At 40.0% G+C, this 17,957-nt stretch overlaps 1 protein-coding gene and 2 non-coding genes across 3 annotated transcripts in view; 2 read left to right on the forward strand and 1 right to left on the reverse strand.

Moving 5' to 3' along the window:
- The window catches only part of nudcd1 (NudC domain containing 1), a 37,646-nt gene that overhangs the window by 14,254 nt on the left and 5,435 nt on the right, over positions 1-17,957 (reverse strand). The window contains exons 4-8 of the mRNA XM_030412878.1: positions 15,537-15,720; positions 13,323-13,511; positions 7,776-7,983; positions 1,850-1,994; positions 427-552 (exon numbers count right to left, since the gene is read on the reverse strand). Coding sequence (XP_030268738.1) covers positions 427-552; positions 1,850-1,994; positions 7,776-7,983; positions 13,323-13,511; positions 15,537-15,720 — 852 coding nt within the window. The remainder of the gene's footprint in view (positions 1-426; positions 553-1,849; positions 1,995-7,775; positions 7,984-13,322; positions 13,512-15,536; positions 15,721-17,957) is intronic.
- Positions 16,371-16,477, forward strand: LOC115579590 (U6 spliceosomal RNA). The gene has a single exon (XR_003983683.1). It is a non-coding gene; the product is annotated as a U6 spliceosomal RNA (small nuclear RNA).
- On the forward strand, positions 16,950-17,056 carry LOC115579592 (U6 spliceosomal RNA). Its single transcript, XR_003983684.1, has one exon. It is a non-coding gene; the product is annotated as a U6 spliceosomal RNA (small nuclear RNA).

Below are 17,957 nucleotides of genomic sequence, written 5' to 3' on the forward strand. Positions count from 1 at the left end.
TTTCTAACCACTCGACACCCCTGCTAAGTGACATGTTGTACCCTGACAAATATGTTGTCAGAGTGAGCGTTTGTAAAAATAGATCCGGCTACAATAGTCCAGCTTCTTACTATGCGAGACACGAGGAGGGGTGATGGAAATGAAGTGGGTGTGCCTGTTCCTTCTTCCCTGGGCCTTTGTGGAGCTCTCTGGTCAAGTGGCTTGTTAAGGGCCAAGGCCAGAGCAGGCTTGCTCGCTTGGGGCAAGGCGGAATAAAAACATGCTCTTATACTGGCTGTGAGCATCTGGTCGCCAGCAGTACACTTGAGGGGAATGAAGGATGGATGGAGTCGACAGAAACGACCAGAAATGTTACAAATGAGGTCTCAGGCTTGATAGATCGGAGAATCAGTGTGTTTACTAGTGATGGGGAGAGGTGTTACTCACCACCTGAGTGGGCTTGAGCGAATCTCCATCAAAGTGTGTGAGGCTGAAGCTGTCTTCTGGGAACCCGTCACAATCCTCCAGCTCCTGAGAATTACAAGGGGGCTTGTCCTTGTCAGGGTTTCCGTTCTGGACAAAAAAAAAGACACAGGCTTGGGTTACACTTGTTTTGCATTTATTAACATTTAAAAGGCTTGATTTGCACAGAGGGTCTCAAGAGGGCCCGGGTGATACTTATGAAGCTGTAGAAGAGAGGAACTGGCCAAAACATGCTGTCAAACATTAGACTGCGAGTGACTCTGAAGACCTGTGTGTGATGATGTGTACAAGACGTCAGGAAGACGAGGCCTCAGAGCAGCTGAAGAGGGAAAGGACAAAGACGAGAGGAGGGAGGGGGATGCTGAAAGCTAGAAGCCTTGGCTTAAATGAGAAATGTACGGCGGGTCATGGGAAAACCTTCTGAGAAAACAAAGAGCTGTGCTTCATGAAAGTTTTATGTTGGGGTAATATTTTCCAACACATACTTCTGACTGATTTAATAGTGAAGAGATTTATCAATGGGGCCAGGCACTATGACAATATATACTGTGACAACTGCCAGGAACCATACTGTGTTTATCGGGTGTACTGAGCCATTTCTAATCAACTGGCAGAACTGTTTTAAGGTAATGTTGTTTACAGGATGGTTGTTTTAATATATCTTGTTGGTCAGGACAGACATTTCCATCTTTTACTTTATTTCTCAACTATTTCTCAACCATGTTTCTACAAAGCTGACTATATTACCATATATACTGATATTGTGATTTAAATTTTAAGACTGTTGACAAGAATTTGTTGACCCTGTACTTTACAAGTTGGTAATAATTAGTAAATTATACAAAGTGATATTCTGAAAAAAACTGAGACAGTTCAAAAGCTTCAAACAGTAATTGTAAAACATATGTTATTGGCTTGAGAAAAATATACCCACTCTACTGAAAATAAAAATACTCGCTACAATTTCACTCAGATACATCGGATGGACAAGCCAAAAGCATAATGCTTCCAGTCATGGCTATTGCCAGCGTGGAGGCTCAAGAATACACATTTTCTCCAGGACACAACAGGATAAATATTTGTTCTTAATAGCAAAATGTGTTGAGTGGAATGCCACAAAACTTTGAGGACCCATTCTTGTTTTTTCTTCAGCAAGAAGTCAAGTGTCAGCTTTGCACACAGAGTATCTCTATTGTAATAGGCAGCTTATCACTGTGTGCACCATTGCCCTCCATACAGTATATACATTGTTAAACTGCTACTATAACGTTGAAATTTGTCAAGTTTGGGATATTTTCATCCATGTTTAAATAATAGCTGAGATGAAGGGGACTGTCTGGAACATTGAGGATTTAAATGATCAGTATAATGTAGACAGCGAGCCTACCAGGTCTTCAGAGGTGAGGAATGTCAGTCTCTCGTGGATGAGGGCAGCTTGCTCGTCGTTCATCACGTACTCCCCTCTCCTGTCACCCATCACCAGCTCCGGCCACATCGGTCCCTCACTGCGCTTCTGCAGAGTCACCTCCAGGCTGAGGATACATTCACATGCCCAAACACATTCAAATAAACATAAGCTCTGTGTCATTTAGAGGACTGAGTCCTTATACTATATTCAAGCAATACGATTTCCATCAAAAATCAAGTTATTCCACTGGGTTTCGACATCCTCAGATGGTGGAAGCAGATGCAGACTTTTGTGTTGATTGTTACAGCCAACAACAGTGAAATTGGATGTTTGCTTGCACTTTTGAAATATTTGTATAGCAAGGGCAGACAATCCCCTAGCTAGAGGTGGTGCTACGGTACAAAGTGATGTAGGTAAATTATGGAAGTAAATACTTGACAACAAAAGAGGTTTTTCAGGCAGTTCAGGAGGAATATATTCTGCAGGACCCTTTGGTGTGGTATTTGGGCTTTATAACTTTGCTGATAGTTTAAAAGCACAAAATTAGAATGACAATCAGTCCAGCGCGTAACAGTCAACTTTTGTACTTATTCATACCATTTACCTAAATAAGCCAGATGTTTTTCATAGGCAACAATGTTAAAGAAAGTCGGGAAAAATTCCTGGATCCTTTCCTTTGTCCGGATCTGCACCAAAAGGTGACTGGGTCTATTCTAGGCTGAGACCCATCCATCATCCAAGTTTCGTAGGAACCCGTTTCTGTGTAAACCACCCAACAAACAAATGGTCATGGGAGAAAATATTGCCTCCATAACATTGGTATAAAGCTATAATATACACATTAAAGGAAAGGGGAAAACCCCAAAAAACCTAAAAGCATAATAAAGCTTCTAATAGAGCATGCAGCATACAGACAAGCACCTCCTGTTTTCGTAAATGCCACTTGGCTGCTTCAAATAGCTAAAAGTCAAAAGCTCAGGTTCCACAATTTCAAAAAGTGTCAGAGAGTCTGACTTTTATGAACTACAGAGTGCACATTGTACCTCTGAATGAGACGGATGCAATCAGCCAGTAAACATCCAATCAGGAGCAGTCTAGTGGCCAAAAAATCTGTTCTGATGAGAAAGGTCAGAGGAGAACCTGAAGAGTTACTTAGGCTGACGGTGCTGTGGCCAATCTGGTTCTGACGCCAATTATGTTCCTCAGGGAGAAGAGTTTAAATTTGAGCAGGAGAATAAATCAAAGAAGAGACAGACGAAAAAACTAAAGCAAAAGTAAAAGCCTAAAAATTGAAATCTGTTTTGAGCTAATACTGTCCATTAGACAGGAAGTTATTGAACTGATACTTAGACTAAAAATGTAATCCATCAAATAACTGCTAAAACATTATCTACCAAAATCAGGGAGTATGAAATTAGTTCAACAGAAGGATACACACCTTGTGAATTATTATGTAAATCTTACATATATATTATAATGAGAAATTACGGTATTTTTTATTGACATGTTTTTGTAGGTTATGATTTTTACTTACCAAAAGTCTTGAAATGGTGCCAGTAGTGCTGGCAGCCGCTACACAGTTGCAATTGCTGCAATGAAATTCTTTGGGGCAGCTACGACAATTACATCCACAAAAATATTCTTATTTTTGTCAGTTACAGGCAGAAGCAGTTCCGACAGAGGTAGAAGTGACTTTGGAAATCAATTCTTACTTCTTAACTCTCTCTTCAAGTCTTTCCACAGTCGTCTTCCTGCACCAACTCACAAGATTTCAGGGCTTTCCTTGAATGATACTTGTGCTTCTGGTTACAAAAAGGCTCTAACTCTTCAACAAAAAGGTCCATCTCCATAGGCATCGTTTCGTAATGTTGTCAGACACTCAAAATTACAACCTCAGCTGGTCAGTCTCAAAAACAAGCACTTTCGGTGGATGTAACTTTGATGGTCGGAGTTGCCCCAAAGGATTACGTGGCAGACATTACAGCTGTGTGGCAGATGCCAGCTGAGGCGATCTACTGGACTGATCCCCAAACTTTTGGTAAATTTAACTTATTTACACACCAAAACTTGTAAATATACAAGTGCAGGTTTAAAAATACCAGAATTTCCCTTTAAATAGACTGAACAATACATTCACTGAGAAAAACTGTCTCAGCGTCACTTAGTAATGATATTAAATAAATGCGACCAGCAATCATTTCTATATGACAATCATTAATTACTGACAATGACTATCTGCACAAACACTTATATGCCATCAATAGACCACAGCTGTGGAGACTGCATAATGTTATTCTGTCTTTCTAGAGAGGAAATCTATACACTCGCTCCTGTGTCACTGGAGGGGGCACAATGAATTCAATACAGGGACACACAAACCTAATCATCAACTCTCATTGTTTCACTAAATTATGCCGTTGATGCTCAGTTTTGGAATGGAATCAGTTTATTCAATATGAATACATTTGAATTAAATTAGAATAACACCTTCTTCCTTGTCGTATGTATGTCTGCCTATGTGCCTTTTTTGCCCAGAGCACTTTTTAACTCGCATCTTCCTGTGGACGTCAGGAAAGTTGTGAGTATATTCAGTCATACTGCACCGGTTGCAGTTTTCCGTTAAGAGAGGAGATCAAAATAAAATACAGTGGTGTTGGTGATTTATCATGTTTTCTGGTACTGAATGTATCATGTGTTCTCCAATACATTTTCTGTCCACTGAGTAGGGTTAAGGATGAAAAGGCAGAATGTAAATTTTACCGTATCACAGTGTGCAGTATTACAGAATCTCTGTCTCCTCTATCTCGCCGTTTCCCTTTTCATCCACTTGTTAGGTACCAACTTCTGTTGCTGTAAATGAAGTTTGCTCGCTTGTTAACAACTATTTTTGATGTTACATAATCCAATGATTAACACTATCCCTGCTGGGCACCAAAGTCTATTTCAAAGAGGTTGAAATCCAGAAACATTGTTCATACAGTCAAGCCATGTAAAGGCATTGGCTGTCAAACACAGCAAAACATTGATTTAAAGGAGACATATTATGCTCATTTTCAGTTTCAAAGTATTTTTGACAACTGGTAAGCGGATCAAAACAATTAAAATCCTGTTGTTGTGACCTTTGTTGGGGTCTGCACCAAAAAAACAAGATTTATGCAGTCCCATTTTATCTTTAACAGAAATGTGTAGCCAGGGAAAACATTAATTTCTTCTGATAATTTAAGGCTTTTTAGTCAGTCACCTTCTACTTCAACGTGACGTGTTGCAGCTTAGAACGCGAACATGAACCTTCAGAAGCCTGTATCACTGATTCCCTTTTGTATTGTTGGGTGCTACAAAACTGGTCTATATTTGGACAACAATAGGAAGATATGAAAGAGACTCTACGGGCGGCTTCTTAATTCAGTTCTGGATGGTGCTCAGCTGTCTGCCTACAAAGAGCAAAGCCCAGTGGTATGGAAAAACATGCTCAATACGAACCATGGGAGTATTTACATTGCAAAAGGCCATCCTGATTCAGTCTGCGCCCATACACAAACATACATGCTTTCCTCAGGCAGAGTTGAATCTAAAACACATATTTTTCCTCCTAATGGAAACATGAAATTATCGTTCTTATATTTGTTTGGCTAACATAATGTCCTCTGTGTATCTATGGGATAACTCAATCAACACCCAGAATAGAGCCGTGATTTTCTGAGACAGTCCCGGCTTAAAATGGCATGTAGATGCATAAAGCAGACTGTCACAGTATGGAACCATCACCCACCAAATGTGAAGTGAAATTGAAAAATGGTTTCATAGTTAAGCAGATATAAGCTTAAAAAAATACTAAATGAAAATATCCATCGACCTCGCCGAGTTAACAGTCGTGTCCACCTCTCAGCTCCTCTTCTGAATAAGATTATTTTTAGATCATTCTTTCTGCACACAAGACACAGACAGACGCAGGCATGTTCTCTTACACTCACACGCACACAGACACACACACACACACACACACACGCGCGCCTTCAAACTCGAGGTTGACAGGAAAATTCACAAACAGGCTATGTAACATGCTTTTATACCGAATGGAGCATTGGAGGACTTGTATTGAAGAAGAGATGGAGAGCTGATAGAGACGCAGATGAAAGAACTTTAAGAGAGGATATGACTCAACTCCTATTGATTACTGGATTAATAAATCCGGTGCTTATGAAAAGTATTTTTTTTTAATCTTTTTACCCTGCTGAATCACAGAGGAAGTCATTGAAAATTAGAAAAAGAAATGGTCCTTCTCTACATCTCCACCGTTATAAGGTGTTCCAGTTGCAGTTCAACAAGCACAGACCTGCGTGAGACATAGAAGTTGTATGTCAATCAAGACGCTCCAAATATCTAAGTATAATCTCATACACAGGTGCTTTGTCACTGCAGAGCCCAATGGCCCCTGCCAGGGAGGTCAGATAGTTTGCTCACAATTCCTTTCAATGAAAAATGGTTTGAGGCACATTTGCCTCCCAGCCAACAAGGCTGCCAAACTACCGACAGCAATTCCAGTCACAGCATTGGATTCTTTAAGGACACCTAGGGATTTCCAGTGGTTCTTCTGGAGTGAAAAGCTGGTGTTTTTAAGGAGACATGCAGACATTTCCATTGTTTTTTTGTGGCGACCAAAACCAACTATTTATAACAATGGCGCCATCTCCATCCATGATCGTGACCAACAAAACAGGTACTTTAGGCCAAACCATGTTGTTTCTTTAAGTGTGTTTTAACCTCAGCAGACATAAACAAAGTGTTGTGACAAAAGAGAAATAAAAAATCTGTCCTAAACAAATGTACAGTTCCAACAAAAAGAAAAGATTGACCTTATCGGAGCCATACTGAGCTAAGCTATGCTCTGTCAACTGAGACTGAGCTGAGCTTTATTCTTGCGATTGGCTTGTCACTTCCAGTCCTGAATTGTCCCCCAAGTGTAGAATTCAATCTTATTCAAGTTTGACATGTGAGGCTCTCCAAAGTCAGTCCAGTCTGAGTGCAGGGACTCCTCATCCAGGAAAAGATGACTGTTTGTATTTTTGTTTAAAAAGGAGGGGATGCAGCTTGGCTGAAGTGAGTGAAAGGACAATAATAGGCAGTAAAGACGAAGGCTCAATCCCATTTCTAATTACCACTACTACCCCTTGTTTTTTAGAGTGGCACCTTGCCAGTCACAACAGAGTTACAAGTGTTAGTGGCTGACTCTGCCTCTTCAACAAAGGGCATGTTGTCAGTTTCAGAAGTTTCTCAAGGTTCTCCCTTTATTGACCAACTACATCCCCAATCATGGCCAGCAGTAATTCTCCTCTATAGAAAATAGCCTGAGCGAGGCCCTGCCATCTCTCTCTCAGTTGTCTGATGTTTGCCTGACTGCTTCACTCCCACAGCCTAGCTACAAGAGTTTGTCCTAGTCTATAGGCAAGGTGACCTTTTCCACTGGTGTTGATTTAATGTGAAAAGTTTCTTGAATTGCTCTGGGTCAGGCTCATTTCCAGGAGCAAATATCTCATAAGAGATCCAACAAGGACACTGTGACCAGCTTCACAGGGACATGTCACAAGGTGGCAATTCAAAGGGAGATTACACAATATCTTAGCCACACACCTTGTGACTCAGTGTGTAAAAAAGAGGAAATCTTCAGTACATTAACCCCTTTAAGGCAGATGATCACTTTTTTCTGGAGAAATTCAACCTCAGTGCCTTGCACAGTGTCAAAATAATATTCATTTCATTTCAGAATTTGAAACCTTTTTAATCTTTTGGTCACATTGCTGTATAGATTATAGGTATTCTTATAGGTATTATAGGTATTTATATAGTGGACAACTACAGTTCTGTAAAATACATGATGAAATGAAAGCAACTTTTCCAGGAAACAAACCTTTTGTCATTTTTGATGATCCAGGTGCTGGCCTCAGGGTCAACGGATGCATACAGCTGGCCTTCCAGTAAAGCAGCGAAACCCTGGACTCCAATGCTGATATTGTCTGCCATCAGCCTGAACTGCACCTCCTCTTTGATGAAACCCTCAGGCATGCGCACGCACAGCGTGATGTCCTCCGCTGTCTGCTGCCAAAAGTAAATGGGATCTGAATTCAAACAGGAGAGAAATGTATGGTGCTAAAGTTAATGACAATCCCAGGCCAGCTGTTACAGAGTCATACATAAAACATCTATTGCAGTGCTGAAATTGAAGGGAATTACTGCTGAATATTCAGTGACAATGCAGACGGGAGACTATTTAAAAAATGAATTATCATACCGCAACGGGCGAACTGCGAGGACCGAGCTCACAGTGAACTTATTAAATCAGTTTTCCTGCACAATTTGACATTTTCATCTGCAGTGTTGTGCAGAAATATGCGTTCATATTTACTTTTTGTTAATTTTGATGCGCTACTGGTAGTAGTCAGTAAACATTCTTTTAAAAATGTACAATAAGCCTTTTTACGTGTTTCATCGGCCAAGAAACACGTTAGCTGTTTTTGGGGTGGATCCAAGGCAGGTGCTGATTCATAATTTCTTCGAAGGATTTCTCAATCTTGCCATGGTAATCAAGGCTTTTACTCGTGACCTGCAGCTGGTGCATACTGTATATCCCATTATTGTCTATCACCAATGTATATATTATGTGTTTCAATCCAATCTAGATGTAGAAGAAAATGGAGAAGAAATGATTTCAAGTTGTGACAGCAGCAGGATTAACTTCAGTGTTTTATGGCACAAAACTGAATTGGCTCTCAACTACTTCCTCTGTAGACCTTTTTCACACAGATGACAGCCGCATTTCCGCTTCAAGGACAAACAAGGACAAAATCCGTTCTCACAGTTTCCCACATTGTTAAGAAGCCAACTGTCTACTGCCTCTGACTCAGCACCTCTACTGACCTGTTATCATTCAGTGCTCTGCAATCAAAGCATTTTTCCTAGTCGTCACTGACAACACCTGGAGTGGGTGGTACACTATAATGGCACATAAAATAAGTCGTCACAGAAAGAGTTTGTCTCTGAATGTTGTGCGGATGCTGAGAACAGATGTGAATCCTGAATGAAGTGAAGTCAGCAGGCCATGTTTGTTAAAAGCCTTGCTGGAAAATGTATGAACAGCCAGCCTCGTGTCCTTCTTTAACTCCTGTCTAACAGGCCACAGATGCTTGATAAAATGATATAATTATACATGGAGCAAACAATCTCATCGCAAATCTGATCGGAAACAACTTCCAGCCGTGTGCTTGAATCACATTTTTAGGACGGAGTCAGAGGTCGTTCACGGATAAATATATCTTAAAATAAATCCTTCTTTTATCAACAAAGTCCTTTTCATCCATTGCTGATCAAAAAGGAGATTCATACATTATTTTCTTTCAGGACACAGTTTTCTCTTTTTTGGATCCTTGTCTCAGGTGAAAGGTCTCGTGCATCGTGTAGCGTAGCTGCCAAGCATTGAAAAAGCAGCGGAATAGAGTGACATGATCGCTCAGCAATTCACTTCATCTCACCAGCCGGAAAACAGAATCCAATAGAGCTTGGTGTTTTCTTGAAAAAAAAAAAAAATTAACTATTTAAATACAGACATGTTGCCTCGTTTTCTTAGGGTCTCTTGGATCTTCCGGACAAATTTCAACCCAATCCAGTGAAAAATAAGCAACAAATACAATGAATCACAAAAAAGATGGAATTCAGCTCTTAGCTCTAAAAATTCACAACTAATATTTGGAGGAAGCTATGAGACCTATAAGGTCCAACAAATTTAATGAAAGTTTTGACAATTTATTTTTTTTTCCCCAAGAAAATTCAAGACATGACATGTTGAAAGTCCTTGTGCAATTGTTTTTCTTTTTACAGCCTCAGCGTTCTCATATGTGTGTTCCTGAAAAGAGTTCAAATACAGTCAGCTGCAAATAGAAGAAATTATAGATGCTTCAATCAATGCTGGTGTTGTAACAAAAAAAAAATAACCCAAGCTGAATAATGTGATTTATAGACAGACACACTTATTTAACACTCCTATAGAGAGAAACATGTGCCAGAACTGTCATATACAACAGTCTGTGATTACTGGCAACGCCTGGGAACTGAAATTGGTCCAATTATGATGCTCCAAACCAACAGATCTGCTCCATATCTGGCCGAGAAGTGAGGAACTGAGACATGTTCATTATCACCTTTTGTTGACGACTGAATCAACAAAGAAACTAATGAGAAGGAGAGAAGTCAAGCTGCCAAATCCTCTGTTACTTTTCCCTTTCTTCCCCTCATCTCTCCAACTTCTCTGATGGCCAAACTGCCACACAGAAACATGCTTTATAAAGACAAAACACTGCATTCACAGCAGAAATGTAAGCTTTGGCACGCATTTATTTATAAGTGGACGGTTTTTGGTTTCCTTAGTGATCAAAATCATATTTTAGTGACTTTTCCCACCAGCCATTTGGATGGTTTCTCAATATATGCAGTATATTTATATAGCTGCTCAGTATATACATGAATATGCACCTCTTTTCCATCAGCACACCATCATCTCTCCTGCCCCCTGTTCCTCTCTCATCGCTTACAATCCTGTTTGAAGATGGCAACTCTCTTGACATCTCATACACTTCCTCCACTCAAGAAGGAGAAAGATAGAGTGCTGATAAAAGGATCGGCTAAAAAGCTGCCATTATTCTGCTTCTGCACCAGCAACACACGCACACACACACACACACACACACACACACACACACACACACACACACACCTTGCCCTTTCTGGGTCACCCGAGGTTTTTCTTATCTTTGGAAAGAGAAGGTGGCTGTTTGTCTGCTTGTTTAGTGGTTGTGAGTGCAACTGAGTGTGAGAGCAGGAAAAGGAATAAAGACCAGTTCGATCGTTTGGTTTAGTTCAGACACTGAATGTTTGTGGATCTTTGAAAGTCCTGTGTGAAAACCACTCTGATGATATGAAATATGAAAAACGACAGCATCTAACAATTCAATCCATACAAAAGCCGATATGTAGAAATACAACACAAGAACTTGTTTTGAACACATAAAGTGGCTCCATATAGCTTGTCCAGCGTAATCCAAGTCTCTGGAATCCCAAATTAATTTGAAAAGACTTTATTTAAACCCTTTTTTAAAGTTGTAATCTGTAGCTTACATCACTGTAGATTACATCAGACAAGCTGTATGGAGACATTTAACGTTTCAGCCCCACTGACTTCAGTTGTTCAGGAGAATGCTGCAACAATGTTTTGTTGTGAAAGTCCAGGAATGTTTTCTGGAACTACGAACTTCCATCAGCATGAGGGTGAGCAGAAAATGATGAACTGTCATTGTTATGTGAACTCATCCTTTCATGCCAGGGCTCATGAAAGACTAGTTTGCTCCAGAGCTGTTCTGAAGATGCACCATTGCTACATATTTGGTTTTGTACCACACAGAGAAAATACAAGAAATACAAACAACAGCAGAGCATTTTGTCTTCTGTACCAGAACTGGTGCAGCCAGACCTTCCTCCAGCGCAGACACAGCACTGTGGGTTATAATGAGAGTTGTATCAACCTTCCCATCTAGCTCTGGGCAAGGAAGAAAATAAGTTCCTTTCCCAAATTGTCCAACCTTTAACTGATTTTATCTGCCAATTTGATAATTGTTTAACAGCCATTTCACAAGGTTGTATACCAACTATATTTTTTGTTCCGGTAATGTGAGAATGTGCTACTTTTCACACATTCTGGTTTTTCAGTGTTGGACAATGAGCAATTTGAAGACAAGCAGCATTTATCCTTTTTTTTTTTTTTTTTTATCTTTTAACAAAGTGCATTGATTAATCACCACATAGACATCTAAGGATTAATATTAAAAAATTAGAGGCCCCCACACAAAACTGACTCTCACTCTTTCAGTAAATAAAATAAACAGACTCTAATCCATCACTGCTGCACAGAGAAGAAAGATTATGTTATGATTGTGTCACACACACACACACACACACACACACACACACAACATCCGTGCAAGCAGTAATAAATGACCTTGAGACATATCCATGCACACAGATACAGATGACCAGATCTGACAGAGACCCGGTCTGATTGGGAATATTCTGCTGCCTGCTCAGGCGTTTCTATGACTACAACCCAACTATTCAGTCTGTGCCTCTTGAAGGTAATGAGTGGAGGACGTGAACACTGCTTCACTGAAAACAAGCGGATGCAAATGCAAGATGAATCTTGACCGGAAAAAGTCTCATCACAGAAATGCCAAGAAGCGAGGGGCGTGATGTCATATCTTTCATGGAGGGAGGCAAGACAGGAGCTCAGAGCCTGATGGTGTTTGGATTTCACTTTGTTTCAACAGTTTTACAGGCTGGCTGGTAAGTTTCAGACATAGATGGCACTTTCTCACTATAAATAAGATCAATGCTTAACCATGTCAAACCCTCTCTTTGTGTTTTCTCAAAAGTCTCAGACACAAGTAAGACTGTGTAGATCTTCATCAAACGTGACATAACTTTTTTTAATTAGTTCTGCATACTAAGGAAAGGCTTGAGTTTTAAAAGGGTAACTCAATCAAGTGTTTACAGGTCATGGGGAGCACTACTGCGTATGTCAAAAAGTAGCAAAATGCCTTTTGTGGCTCCAGAGGAAGCTGCATATAATCTGATAAACTGCCTCCAGTGTTGTCACAAAGTGCCTAAATTGCATTGTGGGTAGGCACCAGGTTTTGAAAAGCAGTCTAGCATTCTATTCCTTTTCGACTCATTATGGACGACTTAAAATTGAATCAGAACCAGAGATGTCGCCCTTTTTATTCCATGTATTCTTCCTCCTTTTCAAAAACCTGATGCCTACATTACCCGCAATGCAACTTAATCACTGATGACATCACTAGAGGCATTTAATCAGATTACATGGAGCTTCCTTTGAAAGCACAAAGGTTTTATACTACTTTTTTCCCATATGCAGAAGTATTCCCCAAGACCTTGAACCACAGTTTAATGTGGACAATTGGTTGTTACCCTATAATAGTGGTACTCAGGTGAAGACGTGTGCTCTTTGCAAAAGGTTAAAATAGTGGCATTATAATAATTTGCACTTGCATGTACAGTACTGCACATACACAAGTTTATCTAACAGCATATATTTACAAAAATCACCAAGTTGATGAGGTAAAATATAAAATCTCTTGCCTTTGTGTTGTTTTTCAGTTGAGTATATTGTATGTCAATTTTATGTCAATATTTATTAGTTATACACAGCAGTATTCCAACTTTTCAGGAATCTGTTGTTGTAAATAACAAGTAGGGTCATGGCTAAATAATATTTAGCATCAAAGTGTCAAAATACCTGGTGGAGTAATTATCTAAAGCCATGAAATCTCTCACCATAGTAACAACTTTCTAGCAGATTTCTCCAGCCGATTTCTCAGCAGCGCCGTTGACCCACCTGTCTTCTCCACCTCCATTGGCTCTGGGCCAGGCTGCTCCACAGGAAGACCGTCCACATGTGTGAAGACAAACGGTTTCTCCGAGGCCAACATCATCCCCTTCCCCTGTGGCTCCAATGCTGCGTAGTGAGGCACTGACTTCCCCCTGAGGACCCTCCTCTTCTTCACCTCGTACTTCTTCTCCTGACCTGCGTGTGATAAAAGGCGTAAAGTAATCTTGTCCTCCATTAAACTCTGACAGAGACCAAGATGCATCACATCAACATGTTTCATGTCAGAGCCATGTAGACATCCCCTGTTATTTCACTGAACTCCAAATACGCAAGGAGTTCTTGTACCTTTCATTAGGGATGAGGTTTGACTTCCCTAGAGGAATGTCCAGTCTTTTATTCCAGCTACAATCAACTCTTTGAGGAAGACAAATGGCTGCAACCTGATGTGAAAGTGAGAGTGGCGTTACTGGTTTATTTTCTTTTTTGTTGCATTGTTTAGTTGGGGTTTTGTGTGTGTGTGTGTGTGTGTGTGTGTGTGTGTGTGTGTGTGTGTGTGTGTGTGTGAGTGTGTGTGTGTGCGTGCGTGCGTGCGTGCGTGCGTGCATGTGTGTGTGTGTGTGTGGGGGGGGGGGGGTGGTTTATCAATGATGACCTAACATGTGAATCATGTCCATTTTTTTATTTATAGCTATTGTTTTAATTATTGCTGTGTTTTTCCTTTAAGTTATATTAATAAGGAGCTCAGTATAACAGAGAAAGGGCATACATTAAAAAGTAAACATTGCATTGTTCTTCAATGTAGTATAATTCCTGCTGTTCGTGTTTCTCATTAGATTCGGGTTGCATCAAGTAAATAATTGTAATTAATCTTTACCTCTCTTTGTCTTTATCTTTAAATAACTTGTTTTTGACCAAAGTAAGACCAATTTAGACATCTTCACATTCAAGAAACTGAAACCAAAAAAATGTTTAGTTGTACAGGACAATTACTCAAACCCGTTATACTAGAGCTCCCTCTCATGGCACGATAAGGAGTCCTAGGAATGTTTTTTGAAAATGAAATTAGCAAATTTACAACCATATGGTGTAATACTATCAAAATAATGCAACATTTTACAATTGAAATACCAAAACTTACATGTAATTAAAGAAAAGTTTTGTCCTTTCTGTAAGATTTTTCTATCAGCCTGATATTTAGTCATACATGAAAGCAAAAGTGACTCCAAATGGGAACTATACTTCTATAGAGAGGTGAGGGAGAGGAGAACATTCTGAGCAGCCCTGTTGAAAGTGAACGTGTTGACGACAGTGAACCAAGCACAAGCGCCAGTGGCTACTCAAGCAGCGCCGCTGAAACATCGACAGCACTTGATAATGTTAGCAAACAGCGCCAAAGCTCGAAAGAGGGGGCTGACACTGCAGTATTTTAACATTGGTCATTATGGTGGTACAAGCTTGATCAATTTTGGTACAGAGTGTAAAAAAGTTTGAGAATTGCTGACATAAACAAACAATTTATCCTGACATGCTGATACATACTTAGAACCATAAGCAGACAATATAATCAAATAAAATAAACAAATGATTTGTGTTGCATTAAAACATGTTGCACAACAAAATTCATTTTGTAGGCTCTAGTTCCTTTTTACAGTGTTATTAAAACCCTGCTCACTAATAAAACTGTAAAACAAGATCAAAAGTAAAGATTGGACATGTTTGATTATCGTTATCCAAATGCAGACTTAGTCAAACATTGAGACACTGAAAAAACAACAAAAGATTACTCAACAGCCCGCAGATATCAAAGGGTTGAATCTTTAAATCCAACATAATGAGGAAGGGACTCTCCGCAGGCTGCTGCTGTGTTTTTGTCTTTCCATCCTTTGAATTATTAGTCGGAGTGTCTTTCTTTCTCAGCCAGTGCCAAGAACTTTAATGAAAATCCTTGTTGCCAATGTTTGCTTCAGTGTAAACTAATCTCATCTGGGACATAATAACTGAACTCCATTAATGGCAGACTATGACTAACTTCCTAGTGTGGTTTAATTAACAGGGATTTCTGGCGTCCACTGGGTATGAATTCAGTAAAAATGGAAAAAGAAAATGAGATGACAGGCTTAAAATTTAGATTGTAATTCAGACCTAATATGTCTGGAATGCTTGTTTTATCCGACTTCATGCTCAATTACTGAAATTATGACAGGTCAGACAATCACCCACCATGTGCTGCAGTGTTGGCGACTGTGATCCACTCCAAAGACACTGAGTATCCACTTCCTTTGGTTTCCTGGGGGTCTTTCTGAATGCGGAGCAGCAGGAGCTCCATGGTGTGGAGTTTATCTTTGACATGCGAGATGCTGTGGAGGATGGTGAAAGGCTCCCCCATGTCTTCACTGAACAGCGTCTAAAAGCACAGGATGAAGAAATAAAATTGTTTTTAAAGGGTTCAATCAAAATTTGGCTCAATATGTCAGGTGACATTATTGTTAATGCAAAGTTTCTTTACTTCACTTACATACAAGTTAATATGACAAAGTTATATGACATTAATGGTAATTTAGATAATTCATGTGAATGAAAGTATGAAACCAAAAATGATGATCCAATATATCGATGAATCAAGAGACACTGGATTCATTGGTGTTCATTAGCTTAATTTATCAGATGTGAAGCATTTTATTTTTCAATTTGTTGCTACTTTCTGTTTCTTTACAAAACAGAATGTTCCTTGAGACAGGTCCTCCAATCAATATTATTTCTATGTTGTAAACTTACTGACCCGAGACCCACCCCGGTATGAGAATGTCTGGAATTGCCATCAGCGCCCCTATTATTGAATTTTGTATATGTTGTTGAGACTGAATTGGCAGCCAGAAGGCAAATACCAATCGCCAACATGTCGAAATCAGACGGAGGGATGAGGCCTTTCTCCTGGTTACCCTGACTTGTGATTCTTCAGGGTACCACCCACTATGTACCTCTAGCCAGCACTGCCGTACAAGGATCATCCTGCAAACAGGAGGTTAAAATGTAGGCAGGAACTGAAGGCTTAATGTGCTTGCTCAGGCAGCATGTATGATAAATTGGAATCGATACAGAGAAGATTAGCATGGCCCCTGCAAAAGGATGACACGCAAATTCGTGAAGCGTTTCCACATTTTGAACCGGCTGCCCAGAGACCCACCCCCGTGTGAAAGTGTCGGGAACTGCCAGTGCTCCGTTCAGCGGTCCACAACCAAATTCATTGCACAGTGCAAGAAACAACTCACCTCATCTACACGTGTAGCACCTGCAATGTTACAGAAATGAGCGCTCTGCGCTAAACGCGAGGCTCGGGCTCCTGTCTGAGGGCAAACCTTGGGCAAAGCCCCCTTTTCAGTGTCAGGACATTTTTGGCCTTGCCCACTTTTATTGAATTTTGTAAATGTGCAGACTGAATTGGCAGCCAGCCAGCAAATACCAATCGCCAACATGTCAAAATAAACAAGACGGAGGGATGAGGCCTTTCTCCTGGTTACCCAGACTTGTGATTCTTCAGGGTACCACCCACTATGTACCTCTAGCCTGCACTGCCGTACAAGGATCATCCTGCAAACAGGAGGTTAAAATGTAGGCAGGGTTTGAGGGCTGAATGTGCTTGCTCAGGCAGCACGTATGATAAATTGGAATTGATACAGAGAAGATTAGCATGGCCCCTGCAAAAGGATGACACGCAAATCCATGAAGCGTTTCCACATTTTGAACCAGCTGCCCAGAGACCCACCCCCGTGTGAAAGTGTCTGGAACTGCCAGTGCTCCGTTCTGCGGTCCACAACCAAAGTCATTGCGCAGTGCAAGCAACAACTCGCCTCATCTACAACGTGTAGCGCCTGCAATGTTACAGACATGAGCGCTCCGCACTAAACAGGAACAGCAACCTACTGGAGCTTCAATATTCTATTATTTTTCCAGCCAAAGACAATTTTGGAGTTTGTGAATAATAAGGTTCCTAACTAAGAGTAGAAAAAAAGAAACATTTTAGAAAGAGAATTACATTTGGCAGACACTTTTATTGAAAGCTTCACGTAAAAAAGCAGAGCGTTGTCCACTGTCACGCTACAGGGACTCTTTCATAGTGAGGTTCAAACTTTGTGGTTAAACTTTTATTTCTTTATAAACTAAATATGTCATCCCGATATGCATATAAAACTATATATCCTTCATTAACTGAAATCAAATCACATAATAACTAGTAAGTATTAAAAAGAAGCACACACTGAACATCACCTCTGCTATACATTGTCACTCTTCTGCAAGAAGACTATGGTATTTAAGACTTGTTATTATACCCATATTAGCAACCATAACCAAAATCAAAAAATAAATAAAATAAAGATGAGGTGCCAGTGCATCCGAATATAAAAGCCCTTAAATGAGTGATAAAGAAATATGACGTCTCCTCACATTATATCTATTATTAGAATAGTTAAAAGGTTCATGTTTATCAACATTATGGGCTGTATGCTGCTTATGAAGCAGTAAAAGATGCTGTTATAAAAGACCAAAGCATTAACTGAGTATTTGTCTACATTATATCAATACAATGCTTAGTCGTTTTTCTGTTCTTGCGTTTTGTCATTTAATCGTAATATATGTCAACAG

The sequence above is a fragment of the Sparus aurata genome, chromosome 3, assembly GCF_900880675.1.
Source record: "Sparus aurata chromosome 3, fSpaAur1.1, whole genome shotgun sequence".
In the NCBI taxonomy this organism is placed as follows: Eukaryota; Metazoa; Chordata; class Actinopteri; order Spariformes; family Sparidae; genus Sparus; species Sparus aurata.